Source organism: Corvus hawaiiensis, chromosome 3, assembly GCF_020740725.1.
Source record: "Corvus hawaiiensis isolate bCorHaw1 chromosome 3, bCorHaw1.pri.cur, whole genome shotgun sequence".
Taxonomy (NCBI): Eukaryota; Metazoa; Chordata; class Aves; order Passeriformes; family Corvidae; genus Corvus; species Corvus hawaiiensis.
This window is the reverse complement of record NC_063215.1, coordinates 67,569,165-67,593,779: the sequence shown is the minus strand read 5'-3', so window position 1 is coordinate 67,593,779 and position 24,615 is coordinate 67,569,165. Positions and strand designations below refer to the sequence as shown.

Genomic DNA, 24,615 nt, shown 5'->3' with positions numbered 1-24,615 from the left:
GCAGGGAAATTGCTTTAAAATCAACAGGTGATTTGCCAGTAAAAAGTTAAGCATACACCCACCTTTTATCATTGGGATGGGTGGTTGTTTGGTCTTTGGATATGAGTAGGCTCATTAATTTCAAAATACACAACTCAAGTGTATGAGCATTTAGTTGCCTTCAAGTTTCCAGCTTTACTGCCAAATGACAGTGTGTTTGCTCTTTTTTTTTTTTTTTTGTGGAAGGGAATCAAAAGGGAATATTTTGGCTGCATTTTTCTCACTGGTGAGTGTGCCAATGACAGAAACACATTAAAACAGTTCACATGAATAAAAGTTTTATTTGGTATGTAAATAGAGTTAATTAATCAGGAAAGAGGCAACATTTAAAGAGGGTCACATGCTTTTTTCAAGCAATGTATTTTAAATCTCAAAATGTTAAGTACACTCATGGATAGAATAATTGTATTATTAGATTCAAAACAGTAAATGAAAGTATTACTGATACCAACAGCATTTTCTAACTAAAGCTGAACAAGAACAATTTTGGTTTTTCTCTTTAAAAATGCTGATGGTTTTTGTTAATAATTTGGAAGAGGCAGAATCCTATATCACTGATTTAATTAACTGAAGGGATGATAAAGTGAGGTTAAAACATTTGTTTTTACATTCAAAAAAACTGTATTTTATTCATCAGCAATTCAAGGGGTTCTATGCTTTCCAAGTTTACCAATGCATTTTAATTAAGGTTTTTACAATAGAAGTGACACATAATTTAAAAAAAAAAAAAAACAAAAAAACCTGGCACTGGTAGAATTAATGTAGGACTATGTTTATTACATAGTACAATTCCAGGTACAAACAGATGGATCAGCAGCCAGAAAACTGAAGTATAAACAAGAAGTAGCAACATTGTTCTGGCTCTGAAGAATCTTCAAAGTACCGATGATATTTTATTTTAATAAGAAAGTTGTCTAGGGTCTAGCAAAAGCCCAGAAAAGGATTTATTTTCTTTTATACTACAATAAAAGCAGGAAAGAAATAAAAAGTAGAACCTACAGATCTGTGGCCTTTTACCAGTCACATGAAATATCCTGACTTTTGAAGCAGAATGGCTGACAAATGTAGAGCTCCCACACGTTGTCAAGCGAACATCACCAGTTTCTACAATTGGTGCTCGGAATAATTAAACTTATGCAGGCATCCTTGGGCTCACACTTATTAGCTGCTTTCACTGGGACCAAGTCCTGTGTTGGAACTGATGAAGATTATACCATGAATCTATAACCAAAGTTCCTGACAGCCTTAATGAGTTACTTACACGCTTCCTGTGGTGGAGCTGCTGTCCATGAGGAAGGAGCCATTGGTCCTTTCCATCTGCGCAAGCCTGAAAGGCAGGGAAAGACCATGACTTTCAAACAACATGCTGCACAATTTAAACACAGGCAGTGTGAAAATTTATTCTACTTAGAAACAGCTCCGATATGGCAATCTTTGTATACATGATTAGGAATAAACTCCTAGATTTTGTGACAAAACCCTGTAATCCAGAGGACTTTTATGAGAAACTTGTGCTATGATTAATTAATTCTACTTGCCAAACAACAACAAAAAAGTGTATTTTCTAACTCTAGTATAATTATCATTAGCATCGCCACAACTCTCATGGCAAAATTAGTTAAAGAGATGTTTTCACAGATGGTTTTCTTTTTGAATTTTCTAAAGCTGGACTAACAAAAGAGGATGAATCTTTTTTAAATATAGCACATGCAACATCTGAAATTATGCTTGGCAAATAATACCACACTGTGGACAGACAAGTCCTGGAAAACAGCACAAAAAGCAGTATAATTACAGGGAGTCATTGCCTACGGTTCCTCATTTTGGAAGGAATTAATTTAAAAAGTCTAGATTATTAGACTGTATATACAAGGTCATGCAGTTCTTTAAAATCAAAGCAGAAATTTTCTATCTATTCAAGTTTCCAGGAAAGATACACCTTATGTACATGAGAGACATACATAAAAAATTAGGAACACTCAATGCTCTACACATATATTCAACTGCACCAAATACAGCTATTTCCTTTACTATAAAGATACCTTAATTTCACATATATTTTTGCAAGTGCATTATGCATTACTATAGACATCTTCAAACTTCCTTTTGAAGGGAGTGTGTAAGGCCCTAAAGATCTGGGAACCCTGGTGACTTCTTTTAGAATGGAGCAAGTTTGCCCTTCTGTATATTGGTTACTATTCCTGAGGGTTGTAGAAGAAGAATAAATGAAGGCACACACTGGGTGTCTTCTTGATTGTCTCATCCCACCATGTCTGGGGTGGGACATTGTGCTCCAATACCTCCCCTGAAAGGAAGAGAATCTCCAAAGTGACTAGAGACACTCAGATCATCTCTGCTCTGGGGCATCTCAAACAAATCTAGTTCACAGTGAGGAACATGCTTACAAGTCACCTTTATAAAGCTATTTAGCTGAGCACCTTTAAATCTTTTGATGAAACATAGTTTTAGAAATTAATCTTCACAGTCCCTTTGTCACACAGGGAAGTAGTACAACCACCATTACTTTTCAGAGAGAAGGGTCTGCCCTGAGTCCCTTAGTGAGTAACAGATATTCCAACTCACAAATGCAGATTCCACCATTATCATCACATTTAGGATCTCCATCATTAATGAAGATTTGCTTGGGATAATACGTGGAACCAGCAGATGGCCCTAATCAGAGAGCACAAAGTGAGAGGGAAGGGACCCTAGAGTTGCAAAGAGCCTTCAAAGTAGGATAAAAACTGAAAACTGAGGAAGGAAATTAGAAGCATCTCAGAGGTGACACAGCACAACAGAACAAGGAGATGGTACCTAATTCCAGGCAGGGGATTTTGTTAACAGAAAAGTGAGAGTTGAATGTTCTTCAATCAGTGACAGTGAAGGCTTTAAGCCCTAATATACTGTTTCTGCTGGGCACTGTCTTATTAAGGAAGCCCTGATAATATTTCTTTAAAGATGCTTAGCTGAAAAGATCAGAACAATAAAAAAGATTTATTATATGAAAGACACAGAATTATGTCTTCTGTTCTCAGATTTTATTCCTAGAAGAAAAACAATCCTGAGTAGTTTTAGATTACCTATGAAGCAATTAGTATTAAGTTTTCAATCTTGCTAAGCAATGTCTGCACATAGCAGGTACAGATTTAGGTTTGTATCCTGAATGATCACCAAGTGGTACACAGTCCACCTTCAGCTAATCCAATCCCAAACAGAACTGATAAGAGCTGAGGGGGAGGAGAGGGAAAACAGCTATTACACCTAGGACATCCACTGATCCTTAATGAGAGTCCAGAGTTTGAGCTTCATCTGGACACAAAAAGCTACAGTATTGTGGCAACACAGGCTGAAAAAAGGACATAGGTAGACAGAAAATTCTTCCATCACCTAGAGAAATTTAATGTATCTGGTTCAGGGGTTTTAATTGATTACAGCATGGCCTAAGTTATAGATTCAAAGAAATGTTGGTTGATTTATGCGAATGACATGTTTCAAATAACTGAAAAGCTCTATAATGACTTTGTATGTCATTGTGCTATACTACTAATGAAGGATGAAAATATTTGCTGCTGGGGACAAAAAATTTGGCTGACTGCAGCTAGCCCTTCAGCATTATTTCCTGCCCTATTTTCTCTTGCTGCAAAGAGCACGTGCAGCATATCCTAGGCATTTAAAAAACTGCTTAGAAGATTTTTAAGGTGCCCATAAATAAGACTGCAGTTAACTTAAACATCCAGTCTGAATTTTTATTCAAAAGACTGAAAAAGTTAACATTGATTTTTAGTTGTGGAGATCAGATACAACAATAAAAACACCTGAAGAAAAACCTAGTCAGTTCCCATGGTACTTATTTTTGAGAGGGTATCTCTGGTTAACGTTTCACCATCATCATGCCCTTAACTCAGAATGAGAGGAAATGGCCTTAAGTTGCATCAGGGGAGGTTTAGGTTAGATATTACAAAAAGTTTCTTCTGTGAAAAGGTGGTCTGGTATTGGAATAGATTGTCCAAAGAAGAGTTGGAACCACCTGGAAGTGTTCAAAAGGCATGTGGGAGTGGCATATGGACATAGTTTAGTGGTGAACACAGACATGCTGAGTTAACTGTTGGGCTTCATGATTTTAGAGGTCTTTTCCAACTTTAATGATGCTGTGATTACCAGCTCTGAATGCACAGAAGAGAGTTCAACAAAACACAGGAACATCGAGATGGACTTGGCATAACAGACATTTTATCATGACAGGACTAGGGTGATCCCACAGAATCCAGAACATAAAACATCCATCGTTACAATCTGGCCTGCTAAAAGCCAATAGTAATGCAGAGTGTCAGCCTATCACAGAAGAAAACAAAACCGTGGATCTAACATCCTACTGGGAAAACCTGGATATGCAACAAGTTCAGCTTATTTCAAAGGTTAAAAATGAAGAAACAAAGCAATAATGGCACATTTTAGAAATAATGCAATTTTGCAGCAGTTTCCATTCTGTATGAGAGATGATAGATTTAACACGTGTATTTTACATTTAATATGACCGTAATCAGAAGTTAATGATTTGAAAACATTCAACTTACTTTTAAGTACAGAGAATTATATATTTTTAATAAATAATTTCCAATCAGCTGTGTGTATTAAAACCTGCAGGAATCAACCACAAAATGCAATGGACTAGTGAGAAACTGTGTTTCTCTTACCTAGTAGCATACTGTTCTATCCTGGAGTGTGTGTCATCATGAAACAGCTGTGGAGACTGGGAAGGACTAGTTTAAAAATAATAATAAAAAAATTAGTGGTGTCCAAAGCAATTCATTATACAGACAACATTATTTTTAAATCAAGTTAGACTGATGACAAATAAATACATGCACAATATTCCTGAGGGAGTTATTGCTTTGGGTCAGTCATGCCCTATAGTTCAGGGACATCAGATTAGCTGCAACTGAGCTAAAAGAAAACAACTGGCAAATGAGGCTTTCCAGATAAAGGGGTTCTGCATACTCACTCATATTGCTCTGGCCACATACTGATGAGAGTGATAGGACTGTAAGAAAGACAAAAAAAAAAGAAAAAAGAGAGAGAGAGAAAGAATGAAACTATGAAACAAAAAATTTAGTACCATTAAAGCAAGAGAAAGCTGGAGAAACACAAAATGTTTTAAACAGCAATCCACCCTGAACCAGTAACAACTGATGTAGAAAAGAGACAGCAACACTGCCACATGTCATGGAGAGACAGAAGATTGGCTTACATACTTAATTTTGTTAAATAAAAATCAATTTAAAGAAAAACTCAAATCAGTGTTATTGACTGAACTGCAGTTTATAAACCATAATCAATGCCATTAAAATTCTGCTCAAGCACTGGAACTTTCATTTTAAAGTAACTAATAAAATGTATTAGAAAAAAAGTGGGGTGCAAAAACCCCACCAATAAAAAAACCCCACCAAAAGTCACAGTTATCAATGCTTATTTTCCTTACACATAAAAATAATGAGGTAAATACATATTGTATTACATTCTCACACTTGAATAACTATAAAGGATTTTTTATTCTCTTTAATTTTTTTTAAAAGGAATGTATTACTGAGTTTGCCACCTGCAGGGCGGAGAGCCAATACCAAGAGTTTTCTCAGCATGGTACTGACAATTCATCTGCATATTTTTCACACGACTGGACCGACAGAATTTTATCCTGACCTGTGATTACAGTTTTGACATTCCAGTTTCTGGCAGCATTGGCAAACTTTCGTCACATTAAAGCAGCTTTGCTTTCCTGTGTTGGTGGCAGCGGAAGACTGCCTGGTGGGTAACATTTTAACATTTGAATGTGCACTGCTTCCTTAGAAGCCAGGCTATCAATCAGGCAGTTTTCAGATTACTTCCTCCTGTATCTTAAAACTGCTAATGAGGATGTTCTGTTTACTTATTGCAAATGAAAGCCACAGCCCTCCAGTCATGAAAGCCCTCAGACCATGGGCACTGGCACTGAGCTGCTGTGTGAATGCAGAGCATCTTTGCTGAAGCCTCGCATGGGCTGTTGCTAAGTGGCACTGTGTTCAGACAGTGCAGTAGTGCCACAGACTTCAGGATGTGAGGGACAGTCAGTCCATGAAACTAATTCTAGCACCCTGTCAACATGTCTTAATTTTGCTCTTGTAAGAGTGTCTTTTGCTGACAACGGCCAAGTGAGTAAATAAAGTGGAGCATTTCTGTCAGCGTCATAAATAATACCGTGGAGACACTGAGAGTGCTCTCTCTGATTAGGCCATGATTATTTCTGAAGCCTGTAGGACCCTAATTAACTCAGAGATTTCTAATTCCAGGAATTTTGACATAATCAAATATGCAGTGCAGTTCCAAAAACCCAGTCTCCTCAAAAGCATTCTCTCTAAAACAGCTATTCAGCCCCTGCCAACATTACCTGCTTTGTCCATTACCATGGACGTTGTAAAGTCCATGGCTTTATAATGAAATGCTGATGAAAATCTAAGCATAAAATATGTTACTTTAAAAATAATAGAGAAGATCTGCAAATAATGTGAAACAATACAAAATAATATAGCACAAGTGTCTGCAACTGCTGTTGGCTATCTTTTGAGTTTCAGCTTTTTGTTTCTGATAGAATAGGCCAGTGACTCCAGGAGCAATTGCTCTATAAATCAAGCTTACGTCTCCAGGTTGTCACCCTCCAATACTGTTTGCACAGGTAAGTAGCCAAGTCGGGGATGCTTTGCAAAATACTTCTTTGACCGGAATTTATTCTTCAGCACCTTTGTGAAGTCCCGTACATCTTCCCCAGATGTTGTCTTAAATAGAAAAAAGAAATAAAATTCAACATTACTAAATAGTACTGATTTAATATCAATATTATTGACTTATACTGCTGGTACCATCCTGAAAAAGAATACGAGGAAGAACTTTAAAATTTCAATGATGCTAAAATTGCCTTTTTAGTCTTCTGAGATACAGTACAATAATAATGCTAATGGACCTAAAAACTCTCTTCTACTGAAAAATAATAACAAGGCTTCAAATTTCCAGCAATAAATGCATTTATCAATTACCTTATAAATTAGAGAAAAATTGACACAGGTTCAAGTCTTAAGTGAAACATTTATAACCAGCCTTAAAAACCACAAAAAATTAATTTTTCAGAAGAACTAAAAAGGGCAAATCAGTTGGTAAGATACAGCCTTCTGTATTCACAAAGTTTGACAAAATACTCACTGCCTCCCTTTTTAGACCTACAACAGAAATCACAAGATGGAAGTGGTATGTGCTAAACCATTCTCTGCTGCAATGGCTGAGATTTTCATAAGCATTTTCTCTAGTTACCAAATATCTCCCTATGGGATTCTGCCACTACCTGTAATACTCCAAAGTCAAACAAACACACAGATGATGTGTACAGCGACTGTTCAAAAGCACAGGCAGACCTGATAAGAACAACTAGTGCCAGAAGGAACAAACTGAGACTGATTCAGTGGTCTCCTTACTACCAAAGAGTAAGATTAGGACATAGATAAGCCACAAGATTCTACAAATCTAAATTTACAAGTTACAATCAACATCTTCCAACCCTCCCAGCAGCGTTTTTACTGGTCCTGACTGATGCAGCCTCTTCCAAAACTGCTCTCTGCTCCCTCCCTGCCCACGACCCTATCCTGAGAACAAAATTAAAATTTACTCAACTGCTTGTAAAAATAATTTTAACTGGTGATAATCACAGCAACAATGGCAGCACTGCTTTGGTAGTACTATTCAGCGAACTTCGGCTACAAAAGCAGGGATACATACAGGCATAAAACACAAGGCAAAAATGGCAATAAAGAGATCTGCAGGAAGAAACAATAATATACAGTCTGCCTTTAAAGTGTATGTGCTCAGACTGTGCTGACTACTTCAACAGAGCATCTCCTTCCAGACGGTACTATTGAGCTTTTTTTCTTTCAGCTGCAGTGAAGAAAATGTGGCCATTCACCTCCAGAATTACCTGAAGATTTGCAACAGCTTTTACAGACTTCCAATCCAGCCTCTGTAACAAACTAGAAATTGCATTCCTGTACCCTCTGCTTTGGGAGAAGCCTGTTGGCGTCAAAGGATGCCAAAGCGGATGGACAACCGTGTGGAAATAGAGAGGAAGACTTGAGTTTTGTAATCTCTTTCCTGATGTACTACAAAGAGGTATAGGAGCAGGTCAGGCAAACTATTCTCTGCTGTCAAAACATAAAAATACTTCCATATTCATCTCCATATTTTAATGTATATATAATATATGTAGTTACAAACTTTGTAATGCACATCAGGCAAGCAATAAAAACAGTAAATAATCAAACTGGTGTTGGTAAGAGTTTCTCGTATGTGGCTTTAAAAAGTAGACAACAAACAGAGCAAGTTTGTGACCAAGAGGTATTTGAACCCCTGAATTTTAATATAAGTGAATCCAGGAAGGCTTCACAAAATCATTCTCAAAAAGCATCTCTCCACCCGCTGTACCATCCAAAGAAGGAACATGAGGCAATGCAAAAGGCTGCTTACTCTCATGAAGAGTAACTCCAGCAAATGGAACTCTGCCTCAAGGCCAAGAAATGAAAATGTTAATACCCATACATTGTAGAAATAAATGTCTACTGAGCTGCCAAACTTTTCCTCTGGTGTGTTCTTTATTCGGTATGACAGCCTGATTCTTGGAAAGACGACTAATATGACTGTACTGACTGAGCACTGCAAATACTAACCAATGAAATTTGAGCAGATTTGAAAAAACAATTTTAATTTACATGCAATTAAGATGCAACTCCGAAAAATGTCTTCTATTTTTTTTTTTTTCTTTTGGGCATATAACCACAAAATACAATCCAAAATCATGCCAAGGGGATGTACTACAATGTTTTCCTTTAAAAAAAAGAATAGCCAGGAACTGTTGTGTAGAATCTATCTTCTAAATTAAAACTAGCAGGTACCTTGTACACTTCCCTACGTCATGACATCTTGACTATTTCCACACAAATCAATAGTACAAATAGCACCATTGTTACAGAACTACTTCAAAAGCAAAGAAAAAATACTTTCCTTCACTGAAAATTCAGTCTAAAGACCATGCTTTCAAACTCAATTTAAAATCTCAGTTCTTAGAGCAAGACAAAGTTCAGGAAGAAACACTTAATATCCATGGCTGCACACACAAATAACTAAAAAAACATTGGTAGCGCAAAGTCTCAAGGTGTCAGTAGCTACAATCCGTAACAATCGACAAACTGGCATCAGCAGTCTTCAATACACCAGACAGGCATACAGAGAATTATAAGCAACAAACTAACATACAATTACTTGTAATCCAATAAAAATTTAAGAAATCAGGATTTCCTGGAAAACAGTTAAAAACACCCCCAAGTATGGTAAAATATGTTTTTCACACATATGCAAAATAATTGGTGTATGCTTTCAGAATACTGGAAATAGAACAAGTCTTCATTGGTAAAAAGTAATACCAAGATTGAAATAAACTAACTGTAGAGCTCTACATTAAATAACATGCTATGTAAAAATTACAATAAAGATATAAAACATGAATAAATCATATAGAATACTTATAATACATATATATTTTTTATTTTATTTCTCACTATTCTTTTTTTCAAAGAAGGAGTAATAATAGAAGCCCACATTCTTATTCCTTTCACTGCACCTACCTATGTAAAAGGACTAGTCTGCACCTAAGTCATCATTCTCTTAATTACATTTATTATATCTAACACAAAACCAATTAGCTGTTTTAATATACACAGAGAAACTGATTCCCAGAAGAGATGTGAACCTCACTAATGTATGCTTTCATTAAGCCCAGCCAGACATTCATGGGTTATGAGGAAGCTGGTAACAAATGTACACAGACACTCAATATTATCAAGGAAATTCCAAGAAAATATGTTTTGTATAAAATGACACATTATTTGTATAATAATCTCTGCTGAGAGATGCAAAATTTATAGTATAAAATAACATCTACGTTGTTTAAAAGACTTTCAGTTTATTCTTTAATTAGGTTCTTGAAGGTATACTAACTGTATTACACTGTCACTCTCACATCAGTGATGTCTGCACTGGGTAGCTTTGAGAAGATTACCCTTCTGTGACCACTTTCTAATATGGGCAATTTCTTAGCAATTTCTCACCAAGAGGAGAGATCAACTATAAATTTTGTGGTTTTCAGTTTACTCCAATGACGTCAAGCTGTAATTTCAAGAGTAACTAACAAATTAGCTATTCTTCTCAAGGTGAATGGTAATCTCTGAATTCCACAGCTGCAAGTGATGTTCTGCATGTGAAATAGCCAGATTCAACCATTCTTGCTACTTTCTTTCATCTTCCCCACAGAACAATCCCATTTTGTTAACAGTGAAGCATCATGCCTGGTACACTGCTAAGCATGTCAGGATGAAACTGCTGACTTAGTTGTGTCAGTTTGTTGCTTATAAAACACCGAGGCTGCTTAATGTTCAGGAATGTATCTGTCTTCTCTGAATGTCGGTAGGAATTAAGTTTTCAGATGACTTACTCACAGGAGAAGTCTTAACAGGCGCTATTTCAGATAAGCTTTACTGTGCCTGGAAAAAAAATTCACTCTAGGATGAACTATCATTCAGCCAATAATTTCTGATGTCTTGACTATCATGTTCTGAGCTCCTGTAGGGAAATAAAATTCTGGTCATCTGGAAGATGAAGGGGCTATCCTTAGTTAGCACTGTTTTGTATAGAAAGGCTACCAAAAATTACTTCCCTAAAATACGGAGCTGTGCCAGGTGAGTTGCACAGAACTACAAAAATTTTCATTAAGGCAAGAAAATAAGACTACTTGCAATGGGAAAATTTTCAGAACTGTGATTTGATATTTGTGCATTACTCCAGAAAAGCTTCTTTTTATATTCCTTGTTGTGGAATATAGGATTTACAAAGTGGAAACAGTTCGGAGGAAGAAAATAGATGCAGTAAATATTTCCGTGTGAAATTCAAAGGATCCATTGGTACAGAAACCCACATTAATGTAACACAAGTGCCACTATTGAGAGGATTTCCATTGAAAAAAAATCTAAAAATAAACCATGTAGGTAGTTACGTAGGACTATTCCCAAATTAGATAATAGGAAAATCTAACAATATTTTTACACATCTGTGTAAAATTCTACATTAAAAATCTTACTTCTCCATCTTTTCAGAGAAAGACTGTGTAAAGGTGAAAAATAAATTAGAATAACTGCATTTCTACTACTTGAGAGAGAATTATGTTTTCAGATGCTTCTCAAACACATCTTTAAATTCTGGATGAAAGAAAAGACATAACTGAAGTCATTATAATCTTGTTTGTTTGGGTTTTTTTGGTTGGGTTTTTTTTTGGGGTTTTTTGGGTTTTTTGTTTTTTTCTTTTTCATTTTCAGCATCAAGAAAACTAAATTGCAAGAGCTAGGACAAATGCAAAATGGCATTACAGATTAGAATGCAGTAAATACATAGAGCTATGTGGAGTAAATGGTCCTAATCTGTAATTATGAAGCAATTCTTACCTAATGCAAATATCACAAAACTCATTAAAATGGAGAACATATTCCTTAACCCATTCTCCAAATTATTTTAAATGTAAGAAGAACTTACTATGCTTCTGAGAAATCCCTTTATACCCTACACTAAACTGCTCACCTAAAGACAATTAAATGGTCTTCCTCCATCTGTGACTAAGCTCCAGTTCTAAATGTCAGCTAAAGTAATGGAAGCATTTTTTTTACCTATTTATTGCTAGTATTCTTGATAAAAATGTATTAATATGCGTTAGCAGTAAAAAAGTGAAGCTGGATTTTATTCATGCAGTTTGATGAGTACATGCATTTGTACTCTGCTTTTCAACACTGGCCAAAAAAGCAACATTTTAACATCAACAGCCTTTGAATTTAGTTGAAAAGGTAGAGTAAATGCACTCTTCCTGCTCAGGCTATTTGTACTGTAATATAATGGATTCTAAGGAACAATTCAGTGGCCTTTGGTACTTTTATTTTATTTCACAGACTCAGGTCTATGCTATTTTGCAGGCATTATTCCATTTAAATATATAAGTTATTCTACTAACTGCAAAAAATTTTGCAATTCTTGACTACTGTATTGCATTTAATGAGTTCAATATGCAGAGAGGTTTAGCAACAAGTTAGTATACCAACCATAGTGTATTATTACAAATAGAAAGAATAAATAATACAGGATTCTTTTTGTGAAATCAATTCTTTATTCCAGACCTAGACCAGGTAAGACTTGTTAAAACAGATTGTATGTGGGTAGTGATTATGGAAGTCTAACAGGCATGTAGGTCTGTTCATATAATGGGTCATTTCTTTTTACAGAAAAGGAGGTAGCAGAGTGTACTCACATCAGGACCCAAGTAAAATTTCAGCTCTCATACTCAGCTTCCAAATTAACAGGGGTCAATGCTGGACCTCTAATTTTATGCATCACCTAAATTATACGCCATTTCTTCAATTCTGCTTTCCTTAAAACTTCCCCGAGTTCCTTCTTTTCCCCCTTACACACTGGCCTTCCTTCATTCACTCTAATCAAGAATGTAATTTTACTCCCCTTATTATGCCAAAATAGATTCATCTCATTCCTCCTATATGTCATGGAAAGAAGGGACTTTTGCCCTATGTTACCTTATTTTACACCTAATATTGCTTTAAAACGACATACTTTCTGCAGCAGTAACAGAAATCTTCATTATAATATGAGCCATCCCTATTCCCAGGGACAGAGAGGATTCCAGCCATTTCCAGAATATATTTTTCAGTTTGTCAGCCTTCACTGGGAAATGAGATGGCTCACAGTTACATAACGTGGACTTGTTTAACAAGAAGTGAAAATTCCTCTTAGATATCAAATCTGCTGCTTCAGACAAAACCTGGAATTCATCAGAAATATACCATCCTCTTCTAGGGAAGGTACAATACCCCATACCAAATGCAATCTGTATTTGACTAACTCAACAGGAAGGATATCTTATCCTGCAGACCAGCATTATGTATTTCAACACTCCTTACACCTCAATTTCTGAATTTTCTGCATATTACAGGCAGTAGCAAAGAACATTTCTGTTCCACTAAAGATGAGGTTTATAAGGAGAAAAAAAGTGAATTTTTAATGATGTCTAATCATAGACCTCCAGATCCTGAGGTTAGAACACTCATGAAAAAATATAATAAACATTAAAACCAGCTAAAAAACCAAGTCTATTTAAAAAATATTCTTCAGAGTATACCCTGACATGTCAAATTATCAATAAAATCCTAACATTTGGTTACAGAACTAATGAAAATACATTAACATAATTCATGTTTTTTTCTGACAACAATGAAGTAAAAACACTACTTAATAGAATTTGAATTCCATTACAGGAGACACACCAGATGAAAGAGAGAGGAAAAAACCAGGTAGTAAGTCCAACAACTACAGCAAAAGAGTCAAATAACTCAATGAATTTTTGCTACCATAAGAACGCATAGAATCTTGTAACACTATTGAAAATTGAAATAACTCTATTCAATCAGCTCTAGTTACATTCTGGTCTGAATTTTTCTGAGCATACAGATGTCTCACAACTGTTGTATAGAGTACATACCAATTATCCTATTAATTTATTTCTGAGTTAAAATTCTTGAATGTAAACAACTACCTGATAAAAAAAGTGAGAGTGGTATTTGCATGTAGCAACCCAGCCACTCCTTCACTTAAGACAGACTCCTAGGAATCTCCTTAGAAAATTGTGTTTGAAATATCATTAGGAAAATACTGTGTTAAAAAATTATTTTTTGTTAGCTACTGCTGGTAAACATCTCACACCATTTCTGGTTAGAAACTATCAATTCTATTTATTTTTTTCCAGCAACACACCAACTTTTATATATCCCAGTAAACAGTAATTACACAGCAGAATGAAACACAACCTATTTCTAATCACACTTTAAAGAAGCAACCAAAATGCTGGACCCAAAACCAAAGATCGCACCCCCCTAAAAACATGAATGTGCATTACTAGAATATTAAATATTCTTTACCATGGTATAGCAATAGTAAAGTGAGTCCTTTTTCTCTGATATGTTCTTACCCTTACAGTGTGTGTATATATGTAAGTATACAAGAACAGCGGATACATTTAATATTCAAGCTTTATTTTACCAATCAGAAGTGAAGTTTAAGTTCTCTCAGAGGTGGGTACTGCTACCCATTTCTACAGAATCCAAATGGTACCCACAAAAAATCAGCAAACCCTGCAAAGTTCCTGACAAGCCATATTAAACATATGAAAAAGAAATCCTGGCTAGGTAACAAAGGCTATGAAAAAAAATTTAGACCTAAAATATGGGTTGTTATCCATTAGAAACACTGAGTAAATTGGTACTCACAGGTATACAGTACTCCACCATTGGATAATGCAATTTATGCCCCTTTGCTGTACGGCCAGAAAAGAAACAGCTCTGACAGACATCGTAGTTGAAATGTTTTAAGCTCCGGTACCTGTGGGGACATTAAACCAAGTCATTAGAGTTTCCTAAGTTTACTTCTAATTAAGCCTCACAAAGAAAATTACTCTCTGAAATGGTGTCACCTGCTTTTCAGCAGCAGCAACACAAGGACACAGTGAGTTTGTTGGGATTAGCTCAGAGAGAATTTTGAAGTGTGTGGGTGTGCACAACCAGGATGCGGCACAGCCAACGCTCATCACAGCTGCAGGCCCAGGGACACCAGCACCACTGCAGCAGCTTCAGGGGACACAGGAAACCTGCAGCCCTCTTAGCCCACTTCCCAGAACCTTCCTACACTACATACCTCACTGAGTATTTAAAAGTTTATGTCTCCATATCAATATAGAGCCATTGTCAATCCCCTGCTGCCCAAGTCGCTTTGATGCAGAAAATCCTACAGGCATCAACTTCATAGATGAACTGGGAAGAATTTATAATTTTTAAGTTTTTATTGACTTTAAGCTATATTGCTTGAGTTTTTCTTTTCCTCTATTTACTATTCAGATGATATCTCAAAAAACCTTTCATAAACCAGACTGGTTTATTTTTGTTTTTATACTGAACAGTTAATATTTAATGTTTGTAAATCATTTTGATGCTCAGAAATCCTACACACATCTCAGAAAATTAAATTCTCGAGAATTTGTGAATTGTAAGAATAGTTTAAAACTCAGTTAAAAATACACAATGATTTGTTTAATTTTGGTCTTTTTTTTAAGAGAGTGTATGTATAAATAGGGTAACAAACTTCTACAGTATCCCTTGTACTAAATGTAATCACCAGCAGCATGATTTATTTAGACTAAAGCAACAATTCAATTCCAGATTCCACCCACTGTTTCTATGCTATGGCTGTTCTGACTGGATGAGGTAATATCATTTGTATGCAACTAAACTGAGCTAACTGAACCAAATTGAATAGCTACTGAATAGTTACAAGTTTAAATTAAATTGCTTCCTGAGAGCAGTTTTCAGTACCCATCTACACTTTTCCCCTGTTGAGTTTTATGTTTTGTTTTGCAAGAGAATATGTGTCTATAAATGTAAAGGTTCACTTTAAAAGATGCTGATCCAACTTCTTTATAATCTTTTCTCAGAGCCTGTGTATTAAATGGCCACATTTACCTTCTGCTGGGATGCAAGATGTTTTGTTGTTGCAGATCTCTAACTTCATAGTAGAAGTTATTTAGAATGACCCATTCTAAATAGGTCTTTTTTTTTCTATCTCTCTGCCCTCCTACACATAGTACAACTTAGACAACTATAACATAGCTGAGCTAGAGCTTTGTTACCCTGTGCTTCCTCAAACAATAATAAAGAGAAGAACACTTAAGAGAATTTCATCTCCTCTTAAGACAGGCAACAAAGTTTGATCAGATTTATTACTTTTGCAAATACTGAAATACCTATATTTATAATAAAAAAAATAAAAAGAGGGTTGCTAGCTCAATCCTGTAAGATTGACTAAAGCCAGCATTCCTACAACTAGGCAAGATGAATCTGACCTCAGGATTCATATTATTATCCTCTAAAATAATAGAAAGATGGAGAACAGAGAGCACAGTGAACAAAAATTACTCCTCTGCCTAGATATCTAAAGAAAAATCTTAGAAGCACTTACATGATAGACTGCTTTATATTTTTCCTAGATAATACATCAGACTCCATGGCCACAGTAGAGGAAAAAGCCAGTTATGCTTAACTCTAGCTCTAGCCTCTACTGTAGATTTTGGGGGTGGGGGTTGCTTTATACACAGGAGCAATCAATGCACAAATGCATGTTAGTCATAACTACTTACTGAAGGGTACCAACTACAGTTTAGGAGATTAACATGGAGAATATTCCCCATGTAATCTTTGCTTTTAGAATTCACATCTTTCTTTGAAAAGACAGAAGTTAGATTATGTTCAGGGACATAGACAGGGACTTTGTAAGTCTCATCACAGCAACATATCAGTGTTTGGTTTAAGCAGGGGAAGACTGATGTTGAAGGGTGTTTTATACTGCCTGGCATAAGTTAGTTTCCCAAGCCTTATGCAGGAGAGCAGACAGACAGTCCACATTTCTTCTTACTGATCACCTCCTTTTGATCTTATGCTTACAGAACACATGGGCTGCATTTCTACTTCATCTGCTGTCTCTTGGATCCACCAATCCAAAACCACCTGATGACAGCCTACCCTATACCTCTATCACCCACAGGACCACTGGGTGTCTAACAGCAGCACTGCATGAGCCAGAATTGCACTGGCTCAGGCCACACTGTGGCCTCACCACACAGATCCCATGTTAAAGAAGGAAAACAGTGGAAAAACAGACAGCAGGAACTTCACTTGTTAGAAGACTTAAAAATGTGGATATTTTCAGAGAAACATTGCACCTAACACCTCTCCTCTTACCTAAATCCAACAATTGGACACTCTTTACAGATGTTGCACTTGGCCTGATGTTTTGCTGTTTCTGCAGCTGCCACACGATGTAGAACTGGTAGCCACACCATAGACTGTGGTTCTAAGCGCATCCAGTCTATAAATTGCTTTACAGTTATTTCTGGCTTATTGTGGTTCTGTGGAGAGAAAAAACCCACATCAAAATTAAAAAAAAAACCAAAACAACAGACACCCACAAGTAGATTTTCCTTAGAATTCTATGGAAAAAAAAATCCCAACAGCCTGCATGAATTCTTTCCCTGACAGGTTAATCCAAAATCACTTACAGGATACAAGAACTAACCTCATTTAAAATGAAAATAAAGAAAACAAGTCAGTAACACTTCAGAAGGCTAAACAGCTGTGATAGAGAAGACAGATAGTAACAAAGATGGAGGACATAGTAAAGAAGTAACAGAGTGCATAGTAAAGCCATCTTTCAACTGAAAGGACTTGAAAAATAAGTATGAGCATGAAAGGGAAGCACATTCTGCAGTTCGGATATACTGAAGACATGGCTGTCTTCTGAGTTAAGATTGATGACAAAATGCTAAAAGTCAGTATTGCTTGCAGGTGTGTACTGATTGCCCCAAGACTTGTCATTTTTTTATTGTGTTCTAAGCCCACAGTGCTTTTTCTAGTTAGCACATTAAATATAACACACACACGCAACAAACAAATAAACAGGCAAATAAAGAACAAGAAAAGAATCTGCCATTTATAGGCAATCACTTCAAGAATATAGCAGAGCTAATATATTAACATGATTGTTTTAAGAAGGAAACAAACACACTTCCATATCCTCTTTAAGCTGTAACCACCACAGGAGCCTAGCTGTAAAGGTATTATATTCATCAACTTTGTCAGCAATAACAACAGAGGTCACATTTCTGACCTCAGTAGAGGCAATAAAATAAAGCTTAAAATGAAAGTTATTCTTAAATGGTAACACATGATGGAAAGCAATGCTAGGTGTCTTAACCTATTCGTGGTCCAAGTTCATTTCTGGCAGTAAGAGAGAGAAGCATGAAAAAAAAAAAGAAGAGTGTTTCTTCCTCACTAACAAAATATTTGTTTTCACTGGGCTAAGATAACTGACATGCAGCTGCACATTTTCTCTATGCTCTCCTAATGACCAAGGACTGAACTTGAACTATTCATGTGAGATGAGGGATGCAGCCTCATTATAAATATAATTGTAATAACACATCAAGTATTTAAACACTACCTTGCTGGTACCCCCTACCCATAATTGAACAGCATGGGAGATGGGGCAGATCCTTGAGGGCCATAAAGATCATTCCTCTGTCACACAGAAAGTCTGCGACTAACAAATGAATGATTTATTTCAGTATGACTCAAACCACTCAAGGCCAGTGACAGGTATGTCAAGCACCATCCCTTATTGTCTGAAGCAGCAATGTCAAAACATCGGGGGAAGCTTTACATGGTTAATCAGTCAAACCAGCTTCCATAAGTATCTACCAAACTATTCATGACCTGGACAAACACACTTCCAATTCTAACTGCCTGAATCCAGAAATGAATCTAATGTTTCAAAGCACTGGACGAAAATGTAGAAATCTCTATGAAAGAATGGCAAAAGAAAATACTCTCAAAGTTCACTAAAATCTGTAAAGTTCAACTCAATGAAATCAGAAATATTCAAGTTAGTAATTTTGTATAAGCCATGGTGTATTTTTAATCCAAATACAACTTCTGACAATGCTCAAATCAGCTGCTTTCACAAAAATAATGCACTGAAGCAGTATAGCTATCACTAGCTAACAGTTGGAGCCTTAGGCATCCTTGAAAAAGTCAGAGCTAATTGTGTTCCATTACAACATCCTGGTTTTAATTCTCATCTTCTTTAAACAGACAGCCACTCCTTGCAGCCTCATTAACCCCCTGCATGTAGTGTGGAGCTGCACAGCAGGCTGCAAGAGTTTTATTCCATGTTCTGATCTGTCGCAATATAAAAATGACTACGCTTGAAGTTTCATGCAACTGCAAGGTCTTTTGTCAGTAACGTAATGCTAAATAATTTCCTGGTGCACAAGGTCAAAAATTACTACCAACATAATTTGCTTGTTCTGTTGAGATCATGTCTTGTTCCAGCATGGAAAAGCACGTTGTTCTCACAGTATCAGGTTGCTTTGAACAATGCAAAGCAGGATAATTGGCTGCTACAAAATTTTTAAACAAAAATGCTTTGAACAATGCAAAGCAGGATAATTGGCTGCTACAAAAAGCTTTTAGAGCAGCAAACACCGTCAGAATCATGAAGATTTATAAATTCTTTTGGCTAAACATAATTTGTTTTATCCTATCCTAAACTGTAAACCATCTTTTACATCAGCATTTTCACATTAATTTCCCATACTTAGTTGCAGGAGCATATTGATTTCTGTTCAAAACTCAGTGGATGTTTTTATATTCCTTTCTTCTTTTTACATCATCATGTAGAAGTGAACCTATAGACTTCAGAGAGGGTTTTGTTTTGTTCTTCACATGAAGGTCTTTATCTTACCTGTTGGAAGCAGCTGCGCACACTGGGTTCAATGTTGCTGCCACCGAAGGCTGCCACTTCCCCAAGCTGCCGTGGGATCTGGATAGCATCGTGAAGCAGAAGGCCCAGCTGCCTCTGGTCACACATTTCTGTAGGGCCTGCCACCTCCTTGAAGAGATCTGCAACACCAACAAAAGACACCATCTCATTCCATTTCCATGTACACCTCCTTTCCTTCAGTAATGCTGCAGCTCAAGCTTTTACTTTCTGTATTATTGTTATGGTTACAAATGGCCACTGTCCCATTTACAAGGGTTTACCTCCATCTAATCTTGATTCATAACCATACAAATGAGGAAAATAAGGCCAAATAAATGAAACTTTATGGCTTTTTATGGCACATGGTGGACAGGAAGGTGATTTGAGGCAGCACAGCATCACCAGCAAAAAGTCATGCCTGACAAACCTAGTGACCCTTCTATGACAGAGTGACTACATTAGTGGACAAGGCAGTGGCTATGGACGTCATCTCTCTGGACTTCTGTAAGGCTTTTGACACAGTACCCCACAGTATCCTCCTCTCTAAATTCAAGAGAAACATATTAGATGGGTGGACTGTTAGATGGGTTGGATGGCCACATCCAGAGGGTAGTAGTCAACAGCTCAGAGTCCCAATGGACATCAGTGACAAGTGATGTCCCCCAAGGGTCCATATTGGGACCAGCGTTATTTAATATCTTCATTAATTACACAGAAGAAGGGATCAAGTGCCCCCTCAGCAGGTCTGTAAGTGACAGTAAGCCGAGTGCTGCAGCTGACGCACCTGGAGGACAGGATACCACCCACACCTGGACAAACTCGAGAAGTGGGCCCCTGGGAACCTTGTGAGGTTCAACAAGTTCAAGTGCAAGGTGCTGCACCTGGGTTAGGGTAACCTCCATATCAATTCAGGCTGGGGGATGAAGGGACTGAGAGCAGCCCTGTGGAGAAGGACTTGGGGGTGCTGGTAGATGAAAAGCTGGACATGTGCTGACAAGGTGCACTTGCAGCCCAGAAAGTCAACTGTACCCTGGGCAGCATTAGAAGCAGCACGGCCAGCAGATTGAGGGAGGTGATTCTGCACACTCTGCTCTTGTGAGACTCCACCTGGAGTATTGAGTCCAGCTCTGGGGTCCCCAGCACAGAAAAGACAAGGAGCTGTTAGAGCAGACTCAGAGGAAGGCCAAAAAACTCATCATAGGAGAGATGTTCCATTCCTCTGAAGAAAGGCTAAGAGAGTTGGGGTTGTTCAGCCTGAAGTCTACAGAGAGACCTTACTGTGGCTTTTCAGTACTCAAGGGGACGTGTAGTAATGGTTTTAAAATAAAAGAAGGCTAGTTTAGACTAGGTATTAAGAAAGAAATTTTTTACAATTAGGGTAGCAAGACACTAGAACAAGTTTCCCAGAGAGGTGGTAGATGTTCTATCCCTGGAAACATTCAAGGCCAGATTGGACAGGGCCCTGAGCAACCTGATCCAGCTGATAATGACCCTGCTCATTGCAAGGGGGGTTGGTCTAGATGATCTTTTAAAGCCCCTTCCAAACCAAACTATTCTACAATTGCATGAAGAATGAAATAGTATTTCAGAAATCCACATCTTATGCTAAAAAACTATGTCATGCTTCAGGTGGTTGGGGACAGAAGCACGATTACTCTGAACTGAGACTGGAAGTTACCACAAGTCACAACTGGCCATGTGAGATAGCTTAAAACGAGAGCAGCAGCCAGAAGGACAATTTGACCTTAACAATAATCACATTTTCTTCCTGGATAACCATGTCTGCTTCCATGTACTTTTCCTTCACTGATTCCATTTTCCTAAGGTAGGTGTCAAGCCCTGAAGTATAAATGGATGAACCAGGATGACTGTAACAACAGAAAAAATTGTTGCTGAAAGGGATCAAGAAAATTTTTCCAGATACAGGCACTGGGAAGGAAGATACTGCTTGTACCTACACTCACAGTAAGGGACTGAGTTAAGAGGCCTGTCAGCAGTAGAGTTACTATTTCTCAAGTGCTTTCTTAACATGTTTCTTTGATTGGACAATTTCAATTGTTAAAATGCTCAGCTAAAAATTTTAATGTTTCTGCCAATAATTTTGATTGATGAACTCTGTAGCTGTGTACATTATCATTTAATTGAAAGATTAATCTTTCCTGAAAACATCTTAAATGCTGAGTTTATCCAAGAAATATTTTAAAATTCTGTGATAGGTTACAGAAGAAATGGAATCAAATTCTTCTGTTCATTCCAGCTGGTTTCTACAATCTGTTTTTGCACTCAATGGCTGGCTTGGATTAAAGCTCCAAATAATCTTCAAAGAAAAAGAATTCATTTAAATTATGACCCTACTTTTCCATGTTTCCTGTCAGAAGAACCATTAATAAATTAGAAATAAATGAAATTTGAAAATTCAGTCTGACTACACTTCTGATTGAGAAAAACACAACCTTTGCTCAGAAACACTCAAGAGTAGCTCTTACTGCATGGTGTAAATTGTTTTGCCCTTTATTTGGAGCAACTGTCGAGCTTTGTCAGTGTGCTTCAGACAGTCTGGGCACACTTTTTTTTCTTCTCAAAGGAGGTGAAAGTAGAGGAAAGGATCTTCAAAAGATAAAAATCAAGATGATTTAACTAATTCTTAGATTTTATTGTATTTTTCTCACCCCTTTCTTGTCTAGCCAAACAGCAGCTACAGCATCTTGGCCACTTAGTGTTGAGGAAAAAAAATGCACAGACAATAGCAGTGACAGAATTTATACTGCAGAGCTTCAGGCTCCTTTTGGCAATCCCAGATCCTGGCTATCTTCTTCAGCTGAGGATGGGACAGTTTTTCAGTTTCTAAGAGTCAGTTTAAAAAAAAGGCTAGTTTAAAAAAAAAAAGGAAAAAAGAAAACCTAGTCTTATTCTTTCTGTTTGCATCAGTCTGGAGCAGAAACAGGCCATAAGAGAAGAACAATTCACTAACTTCTGGAGCTGGGAGGCAGATGAAGTAACTTCCTAAACCTTAAAACTTCAGTTGGTTGTGGAGCTGGTAAACAGAGGAAACCGATGTGGCTGAAGAGGGAATAGGCCCAGTAGCTAGGAGGAAAGTAGCAAACACCTTTGAAGAGCTCAAACTTGTCCAATTTATTTGTTTCTTAACACTGGCAGCTGTGCCACAACCAAAGACTGTCCAGGTGTAAGGGAGTCCACGGATGGTATCCTCTTTTCCAAACACCTCAATGCCTTCAATGCGACACACAGCAGGAGAGCTCCTAAACTGAAGGCATGGAAAGTGAGAATACTCTTGCTATCTGGCCTACCTGCTTCCAATAACCCATGAGCTACTCCCTGGCAAGGGAGGCACGGCAAGAGCCACTCTCAAGCGGCAGATGGAGGAGAGCCTGGTTTAGCTCTGACAGGGAGCACCCGGACACCCTATTCACCACAGTGGGAAAGGGGACTCTCTACATCACCCACCAGCAAGCTCAAAAGCCCAAACTCTTTCAAATGGAGTCTGTTAACATGTATATACACACTAAAGGAGTTTCAACATAAAATGCGTTGATATAAAAGTTAAATTGTATAATGGACTCTACCAAAGAAGAATGACTGAGGAAGCACAGAAAATATTATTCAGACTTGAGTCATATGAAAAAAACAGAAACCAGGAAAAGAGAAATCAGTCAAATAAATTCAGCCTCACACTAGTATTTTGAGGATTACAACCAGTGGAACTCAAACTGCAACTTAGCTGGACAACCTGAAAAAAATGTACTTAATGATTGATAAAGAAAGGGATACTTGAAAATATTGAAAAGTTTATTAAATTCCTATCAAAATGATAATAAGATAATTAGTAAAACGGTGTCCACAACACACATTTTATGTTGCATTGTCACAAACAGAATGCACATTCTAATTTCTTCTTTTTATTTTTTAGTTACTTCCAAATGGTTTGAAAATGTGCAACAAACATAACAGTAAAAAAAACCCCACCACATTCCAAGGACATTGTACATCACTTGAAAACTGAACTGATTTGGAGATGAGATTTATCAAGTAGCCCTTCTTTTTCATCTCAAATCATACAGATTTTATACATTAAAGGACATGACCCAAAAGCTACACACTGTAAAAAACTCCATATGGGTCTTTTTCTGTTTCTACTGCCAGATTTGGCTTTGGGTGTTAGAAATGAGCGCAGGTAAGAGTGAAGGGCACACAAATGCGTTCTTATGTATTTCACAAGTGACCCTCCTGGTCAGAAGAGAAAGCAGAGAATAACATGGTTACAGCCAGACTCGGATATTGGCCTCAACAACAGAAAAGAAGCCCGAGACTCCTCGTCCTAAAGCATAGATGTAAGCAGCTCGCAGTTACTGAATTACTTTTGCAGATCCATTTTTATTCTCAGGAGCACCCAGGCATGTGCTTGAAGTTAAGCATGTCTTAAACATTTTCAAGAATAGGCATTCTTTAATTGAGGCTTCAATGTTTCCTCTAAAGCAATTGGGACTTTTAATTAAATATCCATTTTCACATCAACCCTGAAGTCTAGAATCTTAAAAAGAAGCTTAAGTAAAATAAAAAAAAGAACCAAAACCCACAGAAATTTCTCTAAAACATTTGTTAAATTCACATTTGTTAATTAACATTTGTTAATTTCTCCAAAACACTTGTTAAAAATGTGTCAAGTGGAAAGATCCTACCTATACTGGAAATGAACATATAGTCTCTAGGAAGGCTGAACACTTGAGCAGCAAAAGATCCATTCAAGAGTTTTACAAGAGAATGAAAGGCTCATCCAAAAGTTTTTCAAACAAGAAACTTGCTTGTTTTACCACCAGCTACCCTAAGAAGAGTATGCCTCTCCAAAGCTACAGCATTTAAGGCACAGTCTGTGCTCCGCTAAGGGCTCTAACCACAACCATCCAATGACTGTCACTCTTAGAGGAGCCTGTGATTGCCAACGCCTCAGAAGTGCTTAGAAGAAACAGCCAAAAGGAGAAGCAAATGCCAGGAGCTGGTCCGAGAAAGGGAAAAATCAGAAGG

General features: G+C 37.1%; 1 protein-coding gene across 7 annotated transcripts in view; it reads right to left on the bottom strand.

Annotated features, from left to right (window-relative positions):
* Nucleotides 1-24,615, bottom strand: part of UTRN (utrophin) — a 356,635-nt gene that overhangs the window by 20,262 nt on the left and 311,758 nt on the right. For all 7 annotated transcript variants that reach the window (XM_048296202.1, XM_048296200.1, XM_048296204.1 and 4 more), the window contains 7 exons: nucleotides 19,558-19,715; nucleotides 16,998-17,164; nucleotides 14,478-14,589; nucleotides 6,709-6,845; nucleotides 5,042-5,080; nucleotides 4,734-4,799; nucleotides 1,301-1,366 (listed from right to left, as the gene is read on the bottom strand). In XM_048296202.1, coding sequence (XP_048152159.1) covers nucleotides 1,301-1,366; nucleotides 4,734-4,799; nucleotides 5,042-5,080; nucleotides 6,709-6,845; nucleotides 14,478-14,589; nucleotides 16,998-17,164; nucleotides 19,558-19,715 — 745 coding nt within the window. The remainder of the gene's footprint in view (nucleotides 1-1,300; nucleotides 1,367-4,733; nucleotides 4,800-5,041; nucleotides 5,081-6,708; nucleotides 6,846-14,477; nucleotides 14,590-16,997; nucleotides 17,165-19,557; nucleotides 19,716-24,615) is intronic.